The sequence below is a fragment of the Andrographis paniculata genome, unplaced genomic scaffold (assembly GCF_009805555.1).
Source record: "Andrographis paniculata isolate CXL003 unplaced genomic scaffold, ASM980555v1 Contig83END, whole genome shotgun sequence".
Lineage (NCBI taxonomy): Eukaryota > Viridiplantae > Streptophyta > Magnoliopsida > Lamiales > Acanthaceae > Andrographis > Andrographis paniculata.
Genome location: NW_026137621.1, coordinates 2332669 through 2355014, shown reverse-complemented (window position 1 = coordinate 2355014; position 22346 = coordinate 2332669). Strand labels below are relative to the sequence as shown.

General features: G+C 32.6%; 1 protein-coding gene across 1 annotated transcript; it reads right to left on the bottom strand.

Annotated features, from left to right (window-relative positions):
- Positions 1–611: 611 nt before the first annotated feature.
- LOC127241650 (flowering time control protein FPA) lies at positions 612–12244 on the bottom strand. Its single transcript, XM_051260794.1, has 6 exons — positions 11739–12244; positions 7408–7653; positions 6589–6720; positions 5478–6337; positions 3630–4945; positions 612–879 (listed from the first exon to the last, which is right to left on the bottom strand). Exons 1-5 carry the CDS (start codon positions 12039–12041, stop codon positions 3649–3651), a joined length of 2838 nt encoding a protein of 945 aa, XP_051116751.1. The 5' UTR covers positions 12042–12244; the 3' UTR covers positions 612–879; positions 3630–3648.
- Positions 12245–22346: the final 10102 nt, after the last annotated feature.

Below are 22346 nucleotides of genomic sequence, written 5' to 3'. Positions count from 1 at the left end.
GAAAATAATGTTTGATGGATGTTTTGTGAAAAAGAAAAAATGTATGTTTTTCGGGAAATGCAAAGTCCAAATAGTAAAATTTAAAAAATTATTTTAAAGAAACATATTAAAGTTCTAAAATACCCAAATATTAAATTTTGAAAAATGATTCTAAAGAAACATATTAAAGTTCTAAAATACCCTTAAATTATACTATAGTGATATTTTAGTAAGTAAAAAGAAGATAATAAAAATATGCTATAACTCTAATGAAAAATAAGATTATTAAATATATCGGGTTATCAATTTTTTTAATATATATAAATATATATGTATATATTATTATATAAAATAAATAATACAAATACAAATTCAAAAATAAAAACTCATCCACCCGCATAGGCAAAGGAAACCATTTACTTTATCAATTAATTCGTTTTGGTCATTTTCCATAAGCTATGCTAATATTAGTATTAGGGAAGCTATTGACTTAATTTTTATTGTTTATTTTTTATCAGAAGCTATTGACTTAATTTTTATTGTTTATTTTTTATCAGAAGCTATTGACTTGTTTATTAGAGGGAGGGGTGGTTTTCTTTATGGATTAATTTCAGCCATTTTCATAGTTAAAATTTACATAAACAACATATATATTGCCAAAAGGAGTTTCTTGCAAAATATCCAATTCAGTCAAAGTCCAGAGCAAACAGTAAGTTCAAAAGAAACCCAAGTTGAAAAGAGTGATAGGGAATAATGGTTGCCTTGTGTTTGAGAAGATAACGAGTCGAGTCAAGTCGAGTCGAATTGAATAGACAGACGGCATTCATTCCCAATTACTACGTTGGCATTGGAACCGTTCTGGTTGTTGGGGTGGAAATCCATCCGTTGCACCCTCCCTCCCTACAATCAAAGTCCATGCACACCCGTGTTTAGATATGTTCTTTTGTTTGTTTGTTCAAATGTCGAATTTAATTAATTAATGACAGAAAACAGAGAATCTATTGCACTGTTTTAAAACAGTCCTCAATTTACTTTCCATATTCAAAAAAAAAAAAAAAAAATCCAATGTTAAGCAAAATCCAATGTTACTTTCTTTTCATTTGCCTATTAAAAAATAAAAAATTACAGATGAAAAAGGAACAGGAAAGATTTGCTTGATTTTAGTAGAAAAGAAAAGTTGCATTTCAGGTGCAGACAAAAGGGCCAGGATGTGGATGGGGAAGGTCCACTCTTAAAAGGTATCCTTCCGTGAAGGGTCAAATTTGACCAACACAACACCTCGATCTTGGAATTATTATTATTATTATTATTATTATTATTATATTATTATTATTATTATTACTATTATTATTTATTATTATTATTATTGGCCAGCCCTCGTTTATTTCCTACACTTTTTATAATAATAATAATAAAAGAAAGAATCCCCTTTATAGGTTTAGTATAAGGACAATAATATTGTTGACATTTTAAGTTTAAATTGGTGGTGGATAGGTTGTCGTACAGAACCCAATTTTCAATGAGATTTTGAAGAATTATTTTCTAATTATAAACAATACGAAAATTTGGCATTTAAGGTACCCAAAAACACAACCGGCCAGACACTGAAAAACATCGAGCTTCATAAAAATTGCACTTTACCCCAAAAAATATATTTTATTTATATATTCAAAATCAAACGTTGATCATAGTGAACTAATAGGCATTTATATAATCTGCCAATGTTAAACCTAGTGACCATAGATTTGAATTCGGAATTATATCTTAAAAAAAAACAAAAGATTATTTTCTTTTTTCTGTACGTGGCTGGTTCATTGTTGAAAGGTAAAGAAAAGTGAGTTTGGGCGCCGAGCTCAAGCTTCTCGTAGGAAATTAAAGAAGGTAGTATCAAAGCAGTTGTGACCCAATGTTTGCCGGTCCAACTACCAAGTAATATTACCAACTAAAAGAACTACACTATATATATATATATATAAAGATAGCTAAGCGTCGGTTTGGGGTTGGGAGAGGTCGGGTTGTTGTTTGAGGTGGTAGCAGCATTGAGCAGATGTGAAAAAACAAATCAAGCACTAATGTATGCATAGATTGTCTACTTGTGTTGTCGCACAACACGAAGACACTGTTAAAAGATTTGTATTTGCATTGATTCTGTCGTGTAAAACCTATGTATTAACTACAAAAACAATATCCCGAATGTTTTCCTTACAATCCAGGCTTCGTTTGTTGTTAGTTATGTTTGAAAATATAACTGGCTTGTGTATGTATATATGTAGTTGCAAACATATTTTCAGAAAATACCGCAACCAGAAAACATACAAGAAAAACAATGGCAGATTTACGGAGAAAAGTTTTAGATACGAACTACGGAGGATAAAGCCTAGTACTAAATATTACCTAATGCAATAGCACATTAACAGTAGAGGTGTATAAATTAAAGGTTTTGTATTTGTAACAAGCCACGACAAATAAACAGACTCGTCCATAGTATTAAACAACAAACAAATACCAAAGAGTTAACTTACATCTACCAACAAAATCATGTATTAGAAAACTATATGTTGTACCTAACTAACAGGAAAACACATAATTAAACATAAATTTAAATAAAAACAGGCAAGAAAGTAATATCGAAACCCCCATCCCCGAGAAAATTCCCTCATAGAACACACGACACTCAAACACACTAGCAATTTAGCCACATTGTACAATAAAGAGGACTCCTATGTTGGCTGCCACCGAATTGAGTGCGCAAATTTTGACATATCAACATACCTAATGTGACCCTGCGGTAGATCTATTCAACCCTAGAAAATCCAATTATCAAATTGCCCACTTCATGGCTCGTTCCATGAACCTTAATCTTACTAATAACGAACAAGCCTCTTAGGATGGGGACTATTGGAGATGGACTCTCTTTGGCAGTAGGAAACTTGTCCAGTACAAAGGGGAAAGAAAACAATAATAAAAGATACGAGGGATCATATAACTTAGAGGCCAACATGTCTATATGGCAAGTCTTTGATGACTCTTAGTAGGGTGTGAGGACTGTCTTTAATCGTTCAAATGATTAGAGACACAAAACTAAGTCGAAAGTGTCATTCATGGAGCTTATCATACATGTAGTCAAGATTCAATTGCAGGGAAAACAAATTAAAGTTTCCTAAGCTTTGGAGGTATTTTTGTTAGTTGAATTGTAGAAGTCTATTAGAACCAGAAAATCTATGGTTGCTTGATGTGACAAGGAACATGAATAACAAAGACAACTGGCATCACTAACCTTAACTTCAAGATTGCAAATATTATTAAGTCATAATGAACCTAAAAAGTAATGGCTTTCCTAATTCCAAACTAAAATCCTTTTTTCTCAGAAAGTGCCTACTGACAAATAAGGCCATTAACTACTCAACTATAGAGCCAAGTGTTTCCGAAAAAGCTATTATGATCTTGAAAATTCTACACTGCAAACAGTTACCCCTCCCCCCACCTACACCCAAATAAATCTACTTTTTCCATCATACTATTTAATATCAGGAAGTACAAGATATCAAACAGTAAATTAAATCTAACATGAGAAGGCAAGAAGGAAACATACCAGCAGCATAAAACCACCAATAAAATGAGAAAACAACCAACAGGGTTTGAATTGTTACCTGATAAATGAAGCAAGCATTAATGGTTCCCTGCACCCGGCTCCGGTTGGTGTATCCGAGAAAGGAGATTGGCTGCAAATAACAGGGTTGTTTTATATCGCTCGTTTTTATCAGCTTCAGTTTCGGGTTGTTCCTGAGAAACCAAAAATGGAGCAGTCTGAAGTGCCTGACTTTGATGTGAGACATCAACATCAGAAGGCAGCGGCATATATGGCTGTGACTGAGGAACATTATTAACTTGCACTTGATTGGATAATGGAACTGACGAATACGCTGGTTGCTGGACAACAGAAGGATTATATAACCTAAGGGCATCCGTTCGATTGTCTACAACCTGACCCCTCGGAACCACCTGAGAACTCCCATGTTGATAATGCAGGTTGGGGTCTGGTCCTGCAGAAACTGGCAAATTTTGCAGGGGAATTGCAGGAGGCATAGATTTAGATGATCCGGGAGCTTGAGCGGTGGTCATTGTCTGGCTATACGAATTTACTGCCTGATGGTAATGGCCACCAGCCAGATTAGGAATTACATGAGTACCCTGACCTGCTTGAAGTTGCTGCAATTGGGGATTCACATGATAACCTGGCTGTTGCACAAGCTGAGAATTTTGCACTAGAGCCTGATTCTGCTTCCAATGGCCAACATTAGGATTGGCTGCCATATCAACATCTGGTGTACCCATAACTGGGGGAGTCTGCTGTACAGTGGCAGGTTGTGAACCAGAAGTACTCGATGCAGGTAGCAATGAAGTTAGAGTAGCAATAAGTTCAGGAGTCAATGTAAGACCGGCCTGGGATGCTACGGGAGCTGGGGGAACAGAGACAGCAGGGAGAGAGCTTGTAACAGGAAGGACATTTTTAGAAGGCACTTTAGAATCATCGGACCGAGCCCTGGAATTATCCGAAGGCAAAACCCGCTCAACTCGGGGAACAACATTGTATCCTGCGGACAAGGTAGTCATTTTTGGAAGATCTGCATATTGATGATGAATTGACTGGGAATTCATAGTAGTCACATTAGGGGCAGCTTGAGGAAACTTCAAAACTACTCCATAAAGGCGTTCTGGACCAGACACTTTGAGAACTTTTGTCAGAAAATCAGACGGCGGCACCAAAAATAAGGTGGTTCCATCATCAAATTTCGCCACACCTGCTCTCTCTCTTGAGCCCAAGTATCTCAGAAATTCGGTATAGGATGCAAAATCTTCCTCACTATCAGGCAAGAAAAACACTATATTAAATCCAATAGCATCCTCATAACGTTGACTCAACAAATCCAGCCCAGTCCGTGCAGAGATGTTAACCACAGAAGGTCTGCAAACCAAACAAAGTTTGGAGAAGTTAAGAAAAATTTTAGTATAGTTATATGTTCATGGTTCACAATTCAAAAACTGATAATATTAAAACGTAAGTTAAGTTCATCAATTATGATCTTGCAACTCAATAAAATTTTATAAGAGAATAGCATGGCAACAGATAACAACATCCGTGTATGGAATTGAATCTAAAGCAAGGGATTGCTGCTAATGTCACCAAATTGAGTATAGTTCAGACTTCAGAAGGCTGTGTTTCTCCACCAGTAATCCATACTGCATTCCTCATTCAATAAGAGTCTCAATACACTGAAATTACAATTTTTGGACTGTGTTTTACAATTGTATGTACCACCATTCCACCAATAACTGATCAAAAGCTACCATATTGACATATGAATCATTTAAATTAACGACCAATATCACCAATTTCAATGATTCACAATTCATGCATCTTCTAACAAACCCATATTTCTCACCAATGCAAAAATTTAAAATGTGATTTATGAAAATAATTCAGAAATCATACTTACATCTCAGCATCAAGACCATCCTCTATAGGAACACATCGAGCCTGACACACCGGTGTTCCACCCTTTGCAATAAGACCCCTCCAAATGCAGTCATTGTCAGCATGTCGCTTTCGCCCCACAGTTGTGGCCCTTGTTATAGAACTAGAAGGGGCCTCACTATTAATAGACCTCTGCCCATATCGCTCATCCAATCCACTTTGATTTTCAGTGGGAAAGGAAGCATCAAACCTTGGTTTTTTGGATTCATTCTTCAGAGCATCATAAACATCCCAAGCACCAGATGCAGACCTCTTTGGTGCATTAAGAGTTTCAGAAGGAGAAGAAACTAATCTGGATGTGGGAGATGACCGCCAAGTAGGACCTCCCATCAGGTTTCGAGGGCTGGGATTTTGCAATTTGTGAACAGCAGAAAGGTCAACAACATCCAGCCCATGAAGTGCATGTGCTAATGATGGCCTTGTATAAGCATCAGGTCCATGTATTCCAATAGATGATGCATGCCCTGGATTATTTCCTATCAAAACAGCGCGGTGCAGACCAATAAAGTCCATCTGAAGTGGTTGAAGTGGATCACCTACTTGTCCTCTCACTGCCGGAAATTCAACATTGTAATAATCTATTCTTATTCTAGGATCATTGAAGAGTTTACCCTGCAAACCCTCTTTGGCACACCTAGCTTCTTCTACACTTCGGAATTCCACAAGTGCACAATTCCTCTCAATAACTGTCTTTATCCCCTCGATTTCCCCAAACAAAATCATTGCATTGTGAAGCATATCTTCGTCAACAGCAATAGAAGGCGGATAGCTTATCAATAGAACTCTACTAGGCAGTGCATCTGATCCTGCTAGCATTAAATGCTGCAGAAAACCACAGAAGGAGAGGTGGAAGAGAACAACCATTAAAGAATGCAAAAATCAAATAATAAATACAATGAATTGCCAAGGGGGCATGCAACAGTAATATGTTGTCCAAACTATCTTTCAAAGAGGAAACATAAAGCTGATAATACAATTTCACATATTCAATAGCTTTAACGCTACCACACAGGATACGTTCTAGGATCTCAAGCATACTCTTATAAAAGTTAAAGTAATGAATTTGAACTTACACTTTTCATCTTTGTCCCAGGAAGGATATGCTCAGGATGAGTGATCAAGGCATCTTCTCCCATCCAGTGTAAATCTGCAAGTCCCATGTTTCTACTTAAAAAATGAACTTCCCTTGGGTCAGAGCCGAACTCCTGCAAAAATTGGATAGCATTTCAAGTTTCTAGGACAGGTCACCTAACCACCATAAAACTCTACAAACAATGAACTCCAAGAAAAAGGGTACAAAAGGGGCCTTCAATGCATCCATGTGCAAATTAGAAGTGTTCTAGAGGATCACTTATTAAAATATCTACAATCAGTTAAGCAGCAACAAAAAGAAAAATATAATCCTTGCACACACTAGTATTGAAATATATGAGATTGGCAGTAGGATACAGGAATTGTCTGATTAGCAGTACCTCACACTAAACACATACTAAAACAACATTTTATATTATGTATATATGCTCAATATACACAACTTAAAATATTTTATTTGTAAACACAACTTCAGGCAAATATATAGACACAAACATTCACACTTCATTAGCACAACTCTTTCAATATACATAAATTTGAGCAAATATATGAACTATCATATAAACTAATCATTACTAAAGCAGTGGCACAAGATCATTTTATCTTAAAACATAGAAATACAAAAAGCGACCAATCTCGTGCCACAACAAACGTACATGCTGACACTCATATTATTATCATTACATACGCACACCAAAATATTCATAGCTTTAGAAATTCATTAAGCCATACATTATTTCACTAGATCAAAATGCAAACAATGTGAAAGGATCTTATACAATCATTAAAAGTTAACTTACTTTCCTGGATGAGTGTGACCTAAGATAATCAACTCGAATGTGAGCACCACCAATTTCTTTCCTATTCATGGCTTTCAGTGCTTGGGTAGCATCCTCCAATCTGACATAATCTATATATGCAGTGTTTCGATCTCTAAGGAATCTGAGCTCCTGGATGTTGCCAAACCTTAAGAACTCTTTTTCCAATTCTTCTTTGGAAACAGAAGGGCTTATCCCAGCCACCCATAAACTCTTACATGGTTTAGCCTGGAGAATAAGCTCAATTAAACATTCCCGAGTAAACATTTTGACAATAACAGTATAAACCAAAAAATAATAACATATAGAAAAATAAATACAAAATATGTGGATTCCAAACAGATTGACAGGTAAACATAATGAGCAAATCAACACAACATACTAAATAGTGCTTCATATCATGTATAAATTCAAACACCAGCAATTTTCGATTATAATATATCAAGCTATCTTTCATGAGTTGATGTGTTATTTCCTAATTTAATGTACATAATGATTACGTAGCATGCTATATTATATGGATCATCATACAGACAAACTTAAAGTTGTGACTCCTAGACAATACAGTGAGTCAAATCTTATTGTACAAGGTCTACTTTATACATAATGAAGCATTCTCAAGTATTACTACCATATGTAAGAAAAAAGTATTCCAAGCATATGGAGGAAGCCACCAATGCTAACCACTGATACAATGGAAATCTATCATGATCTAGCCAGCTTGCATAGACAAGTGCAAGAGCAATATGCAATCTCTCTCAAATTCTATGTTAGCCAGCAATACAATTCTCAACTGTTCAACAATTTAAAATATAATATTCATTCTGTGTGCGCAAAGAACATAATTTTATTAGTTACTACAAGATACTATTTGAATTACATTCATTTTCTTAAGAATGATGAAAATTAAAACAAGAAACCAAGACAAGTGCTATGAAGGCCACTCTCTTAATACCTTACTAAACAATGTAGTGTGAGTAAATATCAAAAAGGTTCAGCTCCTTTCTGTCTTGCATTCCTACATTATTTTAAGTTTATAACAATTGCTAACTATTTCACATTGGATATAACTAACGGAATATTCAGCTGGCAGTTCAGGCATTGCTCAATCAAGCCTATATGAAAAAACTAGTAAACTGGAAACAAGAATCTCAAAGGATGACAGATTAACTTGTGTCTTGAACGCAAATCTAAATTAGAGTACTCCTTCCCAGCAAAATAGCAGGCATGGGATCACTAACAGAAGCTAAGTTCTCTCTTGTTAGATTACTCCATGAGTCCATGCCTGATAAAATAAGTCTTAAAACCCATATGTTATAGTTAATAGCTGGCTTTACACTCAACTATCTTCATATATGTGTAAAGGATGATCATCCATTAGACATGCTTTAAAGATAACTTCAGATTTTTTTTCCAATTCTTTAGAGGGGACAAAACAAAATTCACTTTAGGGATTTGCATAAGTTGAAATATGAAAGCATTTGTATTAATTAGAATATGAAAGTGCTCAGGCTACAGATATAATTTGGATGGTAGTGTAATCATAAAAATAGCAATTTCAAAACCTATTGAGGGAAATAACAATTAGATGGATAGTTTCATTAGTACAAGTCCATTATTCATGAATATAATAATTGGTGGTCCATTGTCACTCTCACCAAGTTTCAAAGGCCTAATTAGAAGACTCATTACATGCTACCGTGCACCTAGCCTTCACCATTGCTATGATGTCAGCAAAAGCAGGTTCAACCAGTGTGTGGGTTGCGGAAAACAATCAAAAACATTTATTCCTTTGTTCCACCAAGGTTTGAGCATGAATAACAGTATCAGTTCAAGACTTCAATTTAAAGGTCTTCATAAAACTTGGTTTGAACAATATAAATCAAATAGTGGAGAGGTCAATTATGATGCCAAATTCAAAAGGGGATAGTGTTCCCAATTCATGAAGATGAGTGAAAAATGTCATATTTGAGAATCTAAATTAATTTTGATTGGGCTTATTATTTTATATTAGATTATTTGGGGTCTGTTATCTCTATATATTTACAATTTTTTGCTTCAACTGATCATTTGGTTCTTAAGAAGTTAGACGTGGATACTCTTTTAAGAGAACGAAAATGCACTCATTAGAGATCCTTGTGGAGTGCAGTTGGAACTAGACTAGATCTGCACAAGCCTCCTAGTAACAGTACTGGGGCTCGAAAGTTGATTTGGGGGGGGGGGGGGGGGGGAGGGGGTTTCCTCGATTATTAATGGATAGCATATTTGTTTGAATTGGGGTTCAGATGCTGCAGTTTCAAATACTATGGAATTAGGTTAGCTTCAATTTCAATGAATGTGAAATTATACATATTTAGTCTGAAAATTTCAAAGGTGTTCTCAAAATCAATCAAGTGGATGATTTTGAATGTGCACCTTATTTTGCAGGCACATAAGATATCCCCTCTATTTTATCAAAAATGCAATATTTAATGTGTTTTGGATGTTTCTAAGCGTTTTGAATTCTAAATTTTTTAAATGAAAAACAAATGTTGGATGTCGTTTTTTGAATTCAAAATATTGTTTGGAGGTGATGTTTGTTTAATGAGAAAAAATTCTTTCACAGTAGATTGCATATAGTATAAAATGGGAAACACCCTTGAAGTATTCCGTTAGCTTGAATGACTAGGTACAAACTACATATGTTGAGTTGAGAAATGCAAAGGTTACAAGTTTGACATAATATGTGTTGCCCAAAACAAACCTCTCAGTTGGTTATGCCCCCTCATTGCATCGGTGCTTCTATACTTCAATATGGCGTTGATCTTTATAGAGATCAAAATTATTTCAACTAACATTGAGTAGGATTCAAATCATTCATCATTATGGAATGTAATAGCCCACTTTGGTTTAGGGTGTCCTACCAATAGAGAATAGGTAGGCATCAAAGTTTCCTTTTCTTTATTTTCGATTGCAATGGATTGCTCATTGAACCCTAAAGTTAATATTAGGCTGCTAATAGAACTCTAGGGCGTTGTTTAAAAAGACCATACAGATCAGGAAATTCTAGCACGTGCACACACCACCTCTTACATTTAAGATCACCATTATATGGATGATAATCAGACAATGGCAAAGCTTAACTTCCAAAAAACTGCACGAAAAAACACCAGATTCAATTTTGACCTTCAGCACACATATATATTGCCTAGGCAATATTTACTCTATTGAACATAGTTTTGTAGAAGAATCTAACCAGTCATATAATTGATTTAAATCTCATAATATTAGATAAGAGGTTTGGGTGATACTGAAACGTAGCATTCACCAAATGCCATAGACTTGTAAAGCATAGACTATTTATTGATCCCAATCCAAAGGTAATCAACTTAAAATTCGCCATTGCTCCAAGATATGACTTGCTACGGCATATGACACCATATGCTTATTTCACCTTTGACAAAAACAATTTTTGATGTATCAAGCATATGTGGTTAATGCTTAACCAAGCTTGTCTTAGAAACTGAAAATTATTGAATATCTATATAAATTCAAGCTTCTTGTTCCAATTTAATGGAATTTATAATTAAGAACTTGAAATGCTTGTAACATTAATCGAGTAATACATGAACATTTAGTTTATCATTCTAGTATATATTTGCAACACAAACTAGCAAATGAGCTTTCTTATTGTTACTCCCAAAATCAACATAGAGTGTTCCGTTATCAAGTCTTGCTACAAAATTACTAAAGGCTTCACACCTTTATCTTATCAAAATATGGGGCAAGCTAAGATAAATTAGGCACTGAAGTTCATTTTCCAATATGCCAATGTACTTGTGACCTAGAGCTTATTTAAATACTTTTGTTTAAAAGGAACAGGATCATGTTTTGGAAGATTCGGACCCCTCTTTGCATATATCTTTGCACAAAATTTTAGCCGATTATTATGAAGTTCAATTCAAAAAGAGGCACAGAAAATAACTAGATTTGAGTTTCAACATCCCATCTTTGTGGCGTTCAGACAGTAAATGATAAAGTTCAGCTTCAGTCTATGCTTATATGTTGTCGAACCAGCATTGTAGCCATTAATATATCCAATTCAAAGGAAAACAGGCAGATCTAATCACTCAGACAGGAAGAAAAAAAAAAAAAGATACGAATAAACGTTTAAATTCTAGAATCGTGAGTAATTTCAGATTAGCGTCCGCTTCCGTTTGCTTTGTCTGATATACAGAACCAAATTCATGAAAACCAGAGTATGATTCCCGCAAGTAATTACATGAAACGATTCTCAAAAAATAGAAAACAAGAAAAATCGCAAAATAACGAACCGGTTTCGCAAACTCTATCTTCAACGGACTTCCTCGGAGCAAGAACCCCTGCATAACCTTCTTAACGGTTTTCGCAACTTCGATTTCTCTGAAATAAACGAAAGCGTAGTTCCGAGACGGATATGGGGTGAAACTGTCGACCTTGCCGTGTTGTTCGAGGAGCGCTCTCAATTCTGTCTCAGATACAGCCGGAGACACGTTCCCAATCCACAAGGTATTCGACGGTGGGTTCTGCCTCGACAGATCTACGCCACCGCCGAGACTCTGGCTTGGATCTGTTGCAGCTCTGACAGGCGGTGCCATAGAACAACGAATCAACCACAAAATTATTACAGCGAGTATACCAAACACAGAGAAACGAAGATAAGTATATTAATGGAAAGCCAAAGAGAACAACGGAAGGAAGGAAGGAGCTTCTCAGGACAATTGGAGACGGAGAAGGAGGAGGCGCGGCGGCGGAGCTAGGGTTTCTATAAGGAATCGCTGCCGGTTCTGAGATATATCTTACGTCTTTAATATCTTTTCCAACTCTGTACAATGAAATTTGCACTTTTAGTCCTTTAAGTTTTGAATAGTCTAATATTGGCCATTAGATCTTGACCTTCTTTTTCCTTTTGCTTTTTAAAAGATTTCTTTTTATTTTTTTTATATAATAAGTATAAATATATTATCTTTTATAAATTTAGATGGTACGGTATAATTTTTTAAGTTTAGTTTTAAATTTTTTAATATAATAATAAATTTTTTTTGAATTAATTTAAAGTATTTTCTATGTTATATATGAAAAAATACTTTTTTATTTAAATTTATATTCTCCATTACATACTTAAATTTTTTAACACGAATTTTAATTTGAAAGTCAATTTTTTTTCTTTTATAATAAATAATATAAAAAAATAATCATATTTTACTAAAAAAAAATTAGAATATTTTTTAGGTGACAAGACTAAAACAAAAAATTATAACACAAATTTAGATTAGAGATAAAGTATTTTGTATTGAGTTATTAATTTTTTGATTAATAAAGAATATATATTTTGTATAAATATATTTTGAATGTAAGAACACCTATTTATAATAAATTTGGTTAATATGATATAATATATTTTTTAAGATTAATTTTTTAATAAAATATAAATATTTGCAAAATTATATATATATATTTGCAAATTTACAGAGGTAATGGCATATATTTTAAATATTATATTTATGATATAATGTACCATTTTATAAAATAAAATTTTAATCTCTGTAACTTTGCAAATGGAACACGTGCCACACAAGGTAAGGAATTGAGGCACATTTTAGTATCCTAAGGGACTGTTTGGTTGACGGGTTTTTTTATGGAATTGAAAATTTTATAATATGATTTATATTTGATGCGATTTATTGTATTTACAATTTGGAATTTTATCTTGTGTTTAGTTGGTGTAGTTATCCGAAATTTATATTTTTCAAAGTTTATTTTGCAGATTAATGGAAGAATTTAGATTTTTTATATTTTAAATGGCATAATTATCATTCAAAAAGTTTTATTTATTGTGATAAATTAATCTTTACATTCAACTATTTTTTGTGAACTTTATTTATTTTTTTTATTAAATTAGGTGTGTTCTAATAAAATAATTTTTTACATGGTTTTCGATTAATATTAAAAAATATTATATATATGTAGATTCATACAAAATATATAATATATAATCTATTCACTAAAAACTACAATAATTTAACACAAAATATTATTTTTTTATACTACCGACACTCATTCTTATATCTATTATAAAAAAATACTTTAAATTAAAAATAAAAAACTAAACACCAGTCAAATAAATTTACATTATTAATTTATTTAAAATATCATTAATAATATAATTAAATATAAGTAAATATATATATGTAATAGTATATTTAAATAAAATATTATATTTTTATAAAATCAATAAAATATAATTTAATATATATATACATATAGTATAAAAAATGAGAAGATATGATTTTTTGTTGGGTTAGAGGGTATAATGGTAAAATATAAAATGCAATGGGAATGAAATTTTAAAGTAATAAGGGTACCCTATTACTAAAAAAAATTTCATTTGCAGGATTTTAAAATCTTATTCATTTTAAATTTCATCGTTTATTTTTAATCAAACATGGATTCATTAGATTTTAAAATCTCATTCACTTTAAATTTCATCGTCTATTTTTAACCAAACATGGATTCATTGGATTTTAAAATCAAATTCCATAAAATCTCACCAAATCCGTGAACCAAACAGTCTCTAAATCATTTAGATAGCTCTTTCCCGAAAGAAGAGTATTACTATCACGATTAAGCGCACAGATGAGGCTAAATTTTAAATCGTAAAATGGAATTACAATTTCACCTTAAATTCACCTAGTGACAAGAATGAAAATTCTTGAGACGCGTCAATAGCATGGGCGAGGACCCTCGCATTGTGTGTGTGCTCCCCTTGTGCCCAACACACATGTATTGGAAGTAAAAGTCGAAGACAACTGCCATCATGCATTATTGCAATGCCTCGCCCTTTTGTCCTAAAAGTGTGGTTGGTCCAAGCAAGAAACAAGTAAAAATAGTGGTGTCGTTGATGGAACCAACACAATCCTACATTATAGGATGAAAATGGAATCAAAACACAACGTAGAACTTGTGATACGCTATAATATAGGTTGCAGAAAGAACCTGAAAGTATTAGTATCATTTGATTGAAGATACAATATTTGGATGTGAGAGTGACATCGGATGGTTGAAAAAACTGCACACTAATCTGGGTTAGGGCACAACTGACCATATCAACATGGTGGAACATGATTTCTGTTGCATGTTGGAAGCGCTTCGCAATCACATGTAGCCGCATTGAATATCCAATTGTGTACGGAAACATTGCAATTGAATTGTATGGGGAAAGACATTGTTGCGGGCTTTCATCAATTAATTGGAGCCTTACCATTTCAATAAAATAAAAAATGAACTTATTTATACAAAAGAAATATTTCATGCATGCATAGTCATTCAATAGCTTGTTAATAAAACTCTATCTAGATAGCATGAAAGTGGAGCATGACATCGGCCCCAAAAATAATGTTACATGAAATGCTATGATTGTCGTACATAGCAAACAGTTTTGCTACGTCTTCTTCATCTTTTTTTTTTTTGTTGTTGCTTCTGTCACTGCATAGCAAGCTCTTCTATCATGGTCAAATCCGTGAAGGCGATAACTGTGAGGCATTCTAATATGACAAATCACAACATCTTGTTTAAGTCATACTAAACAAAGCATTTCATTTGCTCTACCATGCACTAAAAACAAAACAAGAATGCCCAAAAAAAAAAAAAAACTAAAACTAAAATACAATGCAAATGACTTTAGGCCAACATAAAATCATGTCAAGCCCAATTTTATTATACAAGAATGATAAAAAAAAAAAAAAGGGTGGTGGCAACATAGATGTAAGTTCAACAATACAATAGAATTCACCGACATACCCCGTACACAAGAGAGATAAAAAAAAAAAAAAAAATCAAACAATAAAGTAGGGCCATAATTCTACTAAAGCAGGTTAGGGAATCCATGTGGTCCAAGCCTAAATGAATCCAATTATTTTGAATGGTTAAAGGCAATCATGATATATCTTCGAAGTATAAGTAAAATCAGTCATTTAGATAAAGATTATTCCTTAGAAACTTATGTATATTACGATGATTGATTGTGTAATGACTCTCGATTATTCTTGCAAATAAAGAATTCTATTTAAAATATATGTTAGTTTAATCACTCATTGTGATGCCGTTAAATAGTTTATGGAATATCTGACTTTTTTATATCCATAGAAGGATAACATCTTTCATATCTATGGTCACTCACAATTTTTTACCGATATGATTTCTAATAAATATTATTAAAAAATATTATATATATTATATCTACTTAAAAAGTCAACAATTCAATACAAAATATTATTTTTTATATTAACAGTATAATTTTTTATACTTAACATAGAAATAATCCAGAAAACACAAAATAAATAAACCCAATATATATATAATATAATTTGTTGTATTTTATACTTGGAAAAGTTTACTTAGTATTTTCGCAAAGTGTCACTACCTATAATACCCCCGGAGTTGAGCCGGTGCTAGGCCAACTCCTTTGAATGAGCCGATGCCAAATCATTCGAGACTAAATAGACTAATCATGTCAACTATGTGTACATTCTTTTTCGGAAGCCTTACTGAAAGAACTCTAGAGTTGAACGTGTTTGCCCTAAAGTAATTTGATCATGGGTGACCCCTTCGGAAGTCTCTCAGGGTACGCATGAGTGGGGTAAAAAACATGTTGGAAGGACTTGAAATCCGGGGTGTCACAGCTGGTATCAAAGCCGACCTGCAACAACCCATAGTTGTCGACCAGATTGTTGAAGGGCCTAGCAGTTGATAGATTCTTGGAGTATAATAAGGATGTTGCATTCTTAAGTGCGAGATGATGTAATACCCCCATAATTTGGTCGCTGCTAGGCCAACTCCCGTGGATGAGCCGATGCCAGACCATCCGAGACTGAATAGTAATTAAATGGATTGAATAGACTACTCATGTCAACAATGTGCACATTCCTTTTCGGAAGCTCTACTGAAAGAACTTTAGAGTTAAGTGTGCTTGCCCTAGAGTAATTTAATGATGAAGTTAAGTGTGCTTGCCCTAGAGTAATTTAATGATGAATGACCCTTTGGGAAGTTTTCCAAGTGCGCGTAAGTGATTACAGAAGCGTGCTGCAAGGACTCGTAGTGACCTGTGGGGTTAGTCTATGATCTCGACACGCTGAGTCTTGCGTGACTTGCAGACCGGGGTGTCACACTATCATTTCTTTTTTTAATGACATGGGAGTCTTGCGTAGCTTGCAGACCAAGGTATCACACTATTCTTTTTTTTTTCATGACATAGGAACTCGCAACTGCTATCAGAGGTGTGCACTGGGTAAACCTTCGACATAACCTAATAGTAAGACTTGTGTTTGGGGTTATAAATAGTAAAAGATTGATGTTAATAAATGTTTATATAATATGAATAGATGTTTATGTAATATTTTGAATATAAAAAAATAAATTTTATATAATGTAAAAATAATAAAATAAATATTTAATTTAATATTTTTAAACCATAAAAATGATGAACAATAACAAACTCTTGTGTTGTATTTTGCATGTAGTAATAGTTAAGAGTAACATTATTAGGGGTTAAATAATGCGATGCTCAATGCCTTCATGGCTTTGCTTGATTTTGAGTTTTTTATATAGTTTGATATGATATATCATAAGATAAATAATATGTTCTTATTTAATATTATGCATAAAAACATTTATTTAAGAGTGAAAAGTCAAAGCAAACACAATTTTATGAGCTACTAAGGCCATCCACAACAGGGGCCACGTCAACATTAAAAAAAATAAAAATGATTCTAACACACAAAACGGCCAGTTCACAGGCGACCATTCTTCCTCTCCATTTTCATTACCATGTGGGCCATTATTATTATTTTTGTGAATTTCATATATATATATATATATATATTAAATTATATATATGATATAATAATCTACTCCCTCCGTTTCACCATAATTGACACTTTTTATGGTGGGCACGATATTTAAAGTAGTGAAATTTAATGAGGTTTAGTAAATTAATGATAGTAATTTAATATATTAATTTATTTATTTTTTATATTGATGATGTTATTTATAATTTAAAAATATTATTTAAATTTTATAATGATTAATAAATTTATTTTATACTTTAATTTAATAGATTAAAATATTTAAGTAGTAATAAACCATTCTAGTAGTGAAAATTTTATCTTCTAAAAAAAATTTCATTTCATAATTTTTGGTAATAGTAAAAGAATTATATTGTGGTAGGAATACAATTTAATAAATTAATTTTCGTATTATAATTATATTCAATAACAATAAGTAATTGTAACAACGGAAGACAATATAAAAAGACACTATCAACAGACAACAAACAACACACTATATCCAGCAGCAAAAAAAACAAAAAGAAACATACAAAAATAATCTAAACATTCATACATAATTCAGTGTAATACAGACACATACCAATATTATCTAAGTAGTCATTCAGAAACCATAAAATAGCTAGCAATAATATAGTTATTCAAAAACCATAATACAACTAGAAACAATATATACAGTAAAAACGGGATGGATAGGGGCAAGTCCAAAAAGCATTATAATCATAATACTCCCAATCCATTTGGTTTCCCTTGTAATATTTTCCCTTCAAAAATTCCCTAGGCTGCCATTACTCCCAAAATGCACTAAAGGACTACAACACATGTCATTTTTTTCACTGTCATTCACAAAAAAAACAACAAAAATATAATCAAATATGCAACAAAGAAAGCAGAATCAAGTTTGGAATTGCTTTGCAAAGGTAAACTTACTATATTAATTTATCTCATAAGCATTCAGCTATGATGTTAAAAAAAAATAAAAATCTTTTTAACCTTTTACCTTCTTTTAAATTGTAGTTTCCTCTTAATCAATCCAACACGAGCTTTTCTTTGACATCCGGCCTACAATGAAAGGGAGAAAAAATCTTACTGATAATGAACATAATGCTATAGTTCAATTTTTATTGAGGAATCTTAAGAATGACAAACCTTCTTTTGGAAAAATGTTAGAGGCACAATAGCTTTTTTCATGTTCTAAAAGTATTATCAGTCGATATTGGAAGAATGCAAAAAAATAATTGGATAATGGAGGAGTGGTTCACCTAACCAGTAAAAAAAATATATATTTTCAGGCCAAAAAAGGTACTTCCAAATTATGAGGATCTGTTCGAAGTATGACTGCTTCAATAAAGTGTTTTAAAAACACTGTTTGGAGGTGGATTTCAAGTGGACCCTTAAGAGCCCACACAAGTGCTCTTAAACTAGATTTGACAGCACCAAATAAGTTGTTCAGGCTATAATTTGTACTTGAACAACTTGTTTACACTTCGATTGAAGAAGCTATTCACTTTAAATGTATAGATAATGTCATACACATTGATGAGAAGTGGTTTTATATGACTAAAGGTTCTCATAGATTCTATATGACTCCAGGGGAGGAAGATCCACATAGAACATGCCAAAACAAGACATTTATTACCAAGATTATGTTCATGTGTGAAGTTTCAAAACCAATATATAGGGTAGATGGTTCGTTGATTTTTGATGGAAAAATTGACATATTCCCTTTCACATACAAGGAAACAGCAAAACGAACTAGTAAAAACCGTGCAGCAGACACACTAGTCACTAAACTCATTCAAGCTATTACAAAGGATGTTATTAAGACTTGCTTAATCAACAATGTAAGTATACAATTGTTTGAATTTATCGAATGTTAGAATAAATAATGTTAGATTGTACTAATGTTTATTCAAACTAGCACACTCCAATTTATTCTATTTCACTATATGCATTCACTAACTTTGAAAGGTTGTATATGTCAATTATTTATATTATAATGTCTTGACAGATTATCCTAACCATAAAAGAAATCGTCAGCCAACATGACAAAAAGAATTTATATACAACAAGATAATGCAAGGCCACACATAAGAAATGATGATGCTGACTTCAGAAAGGTTGCCACAAGTGATGGGTTTGATATTATTTTAGTGCAACAACCTCCAAACTCTCCAGACTTCAATGTCAATGACATTGGCTGGTTTCGGACTATACAAAGTATCCAAATTGAGAAGGATTACACCAATGTGGATGACCTAGTGAATGCAGTGGTGTTATCTTTTGAAGAATTGACTGCCGAAAGACTGAATAAAGTATTCTTGATCTTACAAGGGTACATGATTGAAATAATGAAAAGTATAGGACACAACAAATATAAAATTCCACAGATAAAGAAGGATGCGCTAATTTGACATGATGCTCTACATAGACACTTGAATGTGACTAAGGATTTGGTTCTTAATTGTCTAACATACCTAATGGATGAAGGAAAAGAAGACTACGCCTTGCTTTTGCTTTCCGGGTTGGGAATTGAGGTACAAGATGCAATCATCTCTCCATTCTCAATATTAACTCTTGTTTGAGTAAAAAAAAAAAGATATTTTGTGTGAAAAACTTAGAAGCATGCATAGATATTACATGAATAGCTATATGTGTTTTATGCACATTTTGTAAAGTTCATACCATGCACACATGATACATAGATATGCATGTGACTAAGACTTTGTTTTTGTATTGCAATATTTAGTAAAGATACTTAGGTTTTATTAATGCTCCTCACATTCACGTATAAAAACCAATGACATTATATTATTATCGAAAGGCCGCCGCCAAATTATGTAAAGACTACTAACATCCTGATTAGCACATAGCTTTTTCTTTTTTTTTTAACATTCTGTATATTTCAATAGCCTACTATCATATTCACCAAATGTGACAATTAAATTTTCTATATGCCAAATGCAATGAATGGACGATTAAATTGCAGTACAATAGATATAAACACAATTAGACATAATTTTTTTATACAAAAAATAAAATAAAATAAAATAATGCATCAAAGATAAAATTCATAGTCTCACAGTATGAATATGGAGGGAAAGTAGAGCAGGCTGAACTCTCTACGATTGTTAAAGGGCGTTTGAAAATCAGTGGTGAATCTAGACAGAAGAAAGAACGAAACTCACCAACACGGCTATAACCTTCAAAATCAGGGGGTGTATCAGTTACATGGCCGGAGAGGGTCACCTGGTCGTCGTCAAGCAGCGCTACCACCAATTTTTCGAAAAATAAAGTTTCAGGTACACACTCATAAGATTCAGGCGTAGGCAGCACCGAAGGAAAATACGATCCGGTGGCATCAGAATTGTAGCCGACGATTTCTCTCTTCGACATCCTCGTTAGCGGCGCGGCGGTGAGTACCCGGCGACCATCGGAAACAAGCGTGGTGGAGAAAGAATCTATCGCGAAGGAATTTAGGATTTGAGCAGGAGAAACCAATGACTAAAATTGGAATGAAATAACTGGGTTTGTTTGTTTTATTTTATTATTTTATTTTATTGTCTTATTTATTTAATTAATTGTTGTGTGTTTAATTATTTTTAATTGTTTTTGTGAAGTATATTTAGATTTTATAAATTTTACTAAAAAAAGAAAAGTATCAATTATAATGGGATAAACAAGAAATCAAATAGTGTCAATTGTGGTGGACGGAGGGAGTATTATATATATTATTTAATTAAAATATTAGATTTAAATTTTGTTATATGAAAATTTATTTAATAGTTATATTTTTATTAAAATAATTTTTAATAATTATAATTTTTAATATATTGTTTTTATATTTTACATATTTTTTAATGAATATTTTTGTAAAATATTTAATAAGATATCTATTAATTCAATTATAAAATTTATTTAATTAAAATTACACAAAATACAAATAATAAATAAAAATACATGAAAATATTCATAAATTAAAAAAAAAAACTTATATGACTTAATTAAAATTACACACAATACAAATATTAATTGAAAATACATGAAAGTATTTATAAATTTAAATACAAACCTACACGACTTAATTAAAATTACGGACAATACATATAATAATTAAAAATACATAAAAAAATACTAATAAATTTGAATGCAAAACTATGAAAAACATCCTTGTGCCAACTTTTTTTTGAATCCTTCTTCAAATTCAGTTAGATTATCACATTTGATCATTAACATAATGAGCATCTCCATCTTCTTTAAAGTAAATTCTATTTGTTTAGCTTTCCGATCAATCTTCCTCGCCGTTATGTTCAACCTTTTAGCTTTCAGAAGTTCTTTTATTTTCTTGGATTGTTGCTTCAAACTTTGCTCATTGATTGCTGTCATATTTTCCATACTTGAGCTAAATTTACTATTTTTTTCGTAATTTTTTCCATAATTTTCAGTAGGACTTGAATTGAATGTCTCGTTTTGCACATGTTTCTCTTTCTTCTTACTTGTTTTAATACTAGGGGATGAGTAGGAGGAGTTTGATCATCCACATCAAAGTATGGTGTCACCGGATACGAACTTGAGTAACCACCATCTTCACTTATTTTTGTTCGCTTTGAACTCCTACCACTGTTATGCGATGATTCACAGTAACTGACCTTCTATTTGGGCTAAATTCTGAGTATACGTCAAGCATCTTCATGGATAAAACCTTTGCTCTCACCATCATTTGAATATATTTTCTTTGCTGCATTAAGGACATCCGTGCTTGATTTTCCACTGCGCATGTTTCGATTAGCCTCCTCATAACACCTAACAAACTTTTGCACAGACTTACATATCTTACTCCAACAATTTTTATATTAAGTAACACCTCTGCTTGTTGCACTTTCGGGCTTGTTCTTCATGTAGTACGGTACTATTCTTTTCCAGAAAGCACTACTTGGTTGGTCAGTATTGGTTACGATATCCTTAATTGTGTTCATCTATGCATTGATTAGAAGTTCGTCTTTGTTCCAGCTCCACACCTTCCTTATATCTTTATTTTTTTTATTGTCATGCATATCATCA

What these genes read in the sequence shown, in the direction of transcription:
- LOC127241650 (XM_051260794.1), bottom strand. Translation starts at nt 12,041, where the DNA reads ATGGCACCGCCTGTCAGAGCTGCAACAGATCCAAGCCAGAGTCTCGGC. An exon ending in AGATAGAGTTTGCGAAACCG is followed by an intron (nt 7,654 to 11,738) that starts GTTCGTTATTTT and finishes CTTATTCTCCAG; the next exon opens with GCTAAACCATGTAAGAGTTT. An exon ending in CTGGGACAAAGATGAAAAGT is followed by an intron (nt 6,338 to 6,588) that starts GTAAGTTCAAAT and finishes GGTTTTCTGCAG; the next exon opens with CATTTAATGCTAGCAGGATC.